Raw genomic sequence first — 4,674 nt, 5'->3', positions numbered from 1 at the left:
TATTATGATATGATTAATTTGGAATTTATTATAGGTACCTAATATAATATTATGTCATATACCTAGACTAACATACCGTCTCCGCTCAGAATCGTTTTTCTTATACAATGATATTATATCATTGAATTCAAATTTAATACCATCCATTATACAGTGACCCACTTGTAACCTACTGTACAGCAAAGCGAAATCCACTTACCCACCTTTTTAATATTTTTCAACCACTTTTGTAACAATATATTAGGAGACTTGTATTAAATTTTCAAGCTTTTTGACTATACGAATAAAATTGTATTTACATTTATAGAAAAAAATGTAAAAATATTGGAAACTGAAAATTTCGTAATCAGCTCAAACAAGTAAAAGTATTTTGAAAATTATATGGTATATAAAAAATGCTATTATAAACATTCAGTAAAAATCTCATGTATCTACGGTCATTTGTGTTAGAGTTACACCAAAAACCAATCGTTTTCCGTCACTCTACTCAGAATCTAAAAATAACGTCATATTTTACTTAGTTAAAAGTTAATAGTGTATACTTAATTAGAAAACATTTTTTTTAAATTTTTTTTATTGGATTACAAGCTTCGATATCTGAGGGAATTAGCTTGTAATTAGGGTTGGAAGATATATGTTGGATTGGAATGGTAAGATGGAACGTTCGTAACGTGGTGGTACAGTTGAAAACACGTGGCAAGGTTTTTGTCCACTACGAACCCTGGTATAGTCACCCATCCAGGAACTAGTGGCAGCGGCCGTTACTTACTCTAAGTCACGTTGCGTGACTGATTGCAGCCAACGCGCCACTCTAAGCCACACATTTATGTTTTAATTTTGATGAATAATGTGTAATGTATATAGCCGTAGCGTATATAGTCTGTTCAAAATAAGAACAGTAGTCGGCGGCGACAAGTTTTCGTCAGGCGGCGGTCATACATAAAGTCAGACGCCGTCCCCACTACGGCGACGCGTTGGGCGCTGCCACGGAACAAAGCGCCCGTGCAGAACTCGGCCGCCGACTACTGTTCTTATTTTGAACAGAGTATAGGTGATAAACTATAGTTTATTTATCACTTTTATATATTTTTTTATTGATATTTATGTGTATTTAATATTAATAATATGTATATGATTAAATATAGAAACATTAAGAGCATAATATCATCGACCAACACTAACCTGCTGCTTTTAGGACCTGTTCGTTTATTGGTATCCCGGCATAACAGAAAATTGAAAACATGCCCGGTACACAATTAATAATATCTTGCGAGGTTATCGATCCATTATTGTTGCTGCATTTGAGCACTTCGACGTCACACCTGTAATTAATTTATATTTTAACACTTATTTTAGATATGTTTGTTTTATCCTTATTTTAATCAATTGCCAGTTTAATACACAAACTAAAACAAATACAATGCCGAGATTGGCCATAACAATTATATAGGTACTCAATTAAGAGTGATAATTTGAAACATACTTTTTTTCTAAAAACATAAGTATTAATTATCGAGCTATACTATAGTATTCAGTTCTGAATTCTGATAGTACAAATTATGGAGAATCGTATAAAATAGACGCATCGTCAGATTTTGTTAATAGATATCAACGTTTCATGATAACTATACAGTACATAGTACTAAAACGCATATTTCCTTGACGAGATCGTGTCAAAACAAACCATTGTCTATAATTTTCAATACATTAACTTTTACCAATCCTATTCGATATCTAATAATATAAACCATAAAATAAACAACCCACATACTCCGAACATTTTTAAATCAGATATGTAGGTACTAAATATTACCAAGTTGAAGCGTTCTTAGTCCCATGTTAAAATTTAGTTTCACCAATAAATTAACGTTTCAAATGTTAACTTACCATTTTCAAATATAAAAATCTAATAAACTTATAATATTTAAATATTTCAATTATTATAGTATATAATATGAATATTAATACACTAGTAGACTACGTTCTAAAATATTTATTTTCATTTTTGCAATGAAATGTAACTTTATTATGGTGATTACTTAATACTTATTCATAATGTTAAAAATTTAGTCCTATTAATACCTATGTTCTATAGTATAGTATATCATGTATATGTAATTATGTAATATATTGTACTTACACGTTAAATTTTTATATATTATGAATAATTAATCATCAAAATAAAGTTACATTTCATTGCAAAAATGAAAATAAATAGTTAATTAAACAAACTAGATACCTTGTACGTAATAAATCGATGGCTTTTTTTGGAAAATCACCACGTATTAATAGCACCTTTGGTTTTGATGACATCATTGCGCGCTAAAAACGTGTTTTTATACTCCAAACTATTTGACACTGAAAAAAGCATAATAATGTTTACGTAAATTGGTACATGAGACAAAAAAAAAGTATTGACCATTAGGGATGGACAACTTAGAACAAGATAGGTATTATACTCAGCACAATAAATATGGATACACAATTACTTCAAAACCCTATAATATCTATATGTAATATGTATAGACTTAGCCTATTGACTATTAGACTATATAGAATATATTTACTTCTTTACTGCTTCGATAAGGAAAATTGCTACCAGCCCTACGCCCCTACCTTACTCCACAGCTGCGATAGTTGTTACCGGTTAGCCGTCGTTGCACGTGTATGTCCATTCCGCATTACTTCATTGTGTTTATTAGTTTTTATTTTGTGTTTTTTTCCCCGTCGACGTCAACACCCATACCACAACCGTCACTATCAAGTCACCACTACCAGCATCTACACCACCTATTGCCACCAAGAGAAGTTATTTTCGCCGGAACCGCCTAGATTAGTACTGTGAATACCATTTATTTATTTTATACCTATACTCATTATTGATATATTTTAGATTCTGAGTGGAGAGAAAAATTCATTTTACAATGATGTGTGTTTTTTTTCGTGAAATCTTGTTTCAAATTTTCAGTCCTTAGACATAAAAGTTGAACATTTTATACGTTTTTAACTACAAAATAATTATTCAATTTTAAATTTGATGAATTTTGTAAAATTCGATCTTTAAATGCATATAAAAAAAATGGAGCTTATGTATTTTTAATATTTTTCAACTGTTATTGTAACAATATATCAGGATCCTTGCATCATTCATAGCAATATTTTGAAAATTGTATCAAGTATAAGAATTGATAAAATAAATATTCAGTGAAATTTTCATGTATCTATAGTTATTCGTTTTTGAATTACAACAAAATAAGAAATTCGCTACATGAGAAATTGAATGAATATCCAATGTTGTAAAAATTTGAACGCTCATAAAAATTTAATTTGACTTTCTTATAGACATTTTTTTTTTTATAAAGGTAGATGATCTTATAAGGAATCTTGTATTACATTTTACGAATTCTTAACTCAAAATAATTTGTTAATTTTCGTGGTTTTTCCATTTTTTGTAAATTTTTGAACTTTAAATACTAATAAAAAAAAAATGTGACTAAGAATTTTTAATATTTTTCAAATGTCATTGTAACAATAAAGTAGGAGCGTTGTATGAAATTTTCAAGTATTTTTACTCAACAAATAAAGTTTTCATAGAAAAAAAAACTAATAAAATTGGAAACTGAAAATGTCCCTAAACAGTTCAGAACAAATGAAAATATTTTGAAAATTTTATCATGTATAGAAATTGCTGATATAAACATTCAGTCAAAACTTCACGTATCTACGGTCATTTGTTTTAGAGTTACACCAAAAATCAAAATAGATTTTCACGAAAATCAATTTTGCGTAAAAATTCCCGTTTTTCCCTAATTTTTCTTTTGTTTTTCACGGCGCTTTTGAAAACAACTGGAAATTTTTTACTTTTGACTCCCCCAAAGTACCAACTAGATTCCTATCAGAAAAGATACTGTTGAAGAAAATCCAAGTATTTTACTGTCCTAAAAGGTGATGATAGACACAAAAATTAAAAAAAATAATTATAAATAAAAAAAAACACACCATTGTAAAATCAATACATTCAACGTTTCAATCAGAATTTAAAATACAGTCCACTATCAGAAGTGTTAGTCGACAGTATAACTATATATTTATACATAATATTATATTAAATAATAAAAATGTTTCTATTAATATTTATATTTAATATTGATGTATCAATCAAAATGACTACAAACAAATCAAGATTTAATAGCCTACATTTAAAAAATAAATAACAAGTTTCTGTGCAATTAAATTTTTGGTATTTTCTAAATTACCATTTAGTCAATTGTAAGTTAATTTTTGAAAAAAAATTATTTAAAATTAACCTACAGCTGCACTTAACGTTTTTGATATTATTGTAAGTTATGCCTATTGTCTACAAGGCTAAACATGTAGGCCGATATCATATAGCTAATAATAGGTATGTAAGTATGTTAGCACTACGCTACTGTCTACGCAGCATATGATTTATTAAATTTAAATTAATATTATAATTTATAAATGTATAAACATTTACAATCAGTTATGTGGAATAACCTGCAGTTGTCACATTTCGAATAGGTACTTATACAGGAAAAACGTATTAGAGTATTCCTTAAAAAACTCTTGTGAAAAACGAAAAGTAAAATAACGCCCGTGTGTTCCCAGCCTTACTTTTAAAGAGGACGTAACACTGATATTTGTTGTCACCGT

The 4,674-nt window shown here is 28.5% G+C and overlaps 1 protein-coding gene and 1 long non-coding RNA gene across 3 annotated transcripts in view; both read right to left on the bottom strand.

Moving 5' to 3' along the window:
- Positions 1-4,674, bottom strand: part of LOC100161116 (inhibitor of growth protein 4-like) — a gene marked incomplete in the record, with an annotated part of 38,476 nt that overhangs the window by 11,922 nt on the left and 21,880 nt on the right. The window contains 1 exon segment of the mRNA NM_001246071.2: positions 154-162. Coding sequence (NP_001233000.1) covers positions 154-162 — 9 coding nt within the window.
- The window catches only part of LOC100571941, a 7,062-nt gene continuing 3,538 nt past the window's right edge, over positions 1,151-4,674 (bottom strand). Inside the window, exons 2-3 of one of the 2 annotated variants that reach the window (XR_003839364.1) lie at positions 2,240-2,358; positions 1,151-1,322 (exon numbers count right to left, since the gene is read on the bottom strand). This is a non-coding gene — a long non-coding RNA (uncharacterized LOC100571941). The remainder of the gene's footprint in view (positions 1,323-2,239; positions 2,359-4,674) is intronic. The other variant, XR_119492.4, reaches the window with a different exon arrangement.

Source organism: Acyrthosiphon pisum, chromosome A2 (assembly GCF_005508785.2).
Source record: "Acyrthosiphon pisum isolate AL4f chromosome A2, pea_aphid_22Mar2018_4r6ur, whole genome shotgun sequence".
Taxonomy (NCBI): domain Eukaryota; kingdom Metazoa; phylum Arthropoda; class Insecta; order Hemiptera; family Aphididae; genus Acyrthosiphon; species Acyrthosiphon pisum.
The sequence above is the reverse complement of the archived record's forward strand: the minus strand, read 5'-3'. Positions and strand labels throughout refer to the sequence as shown.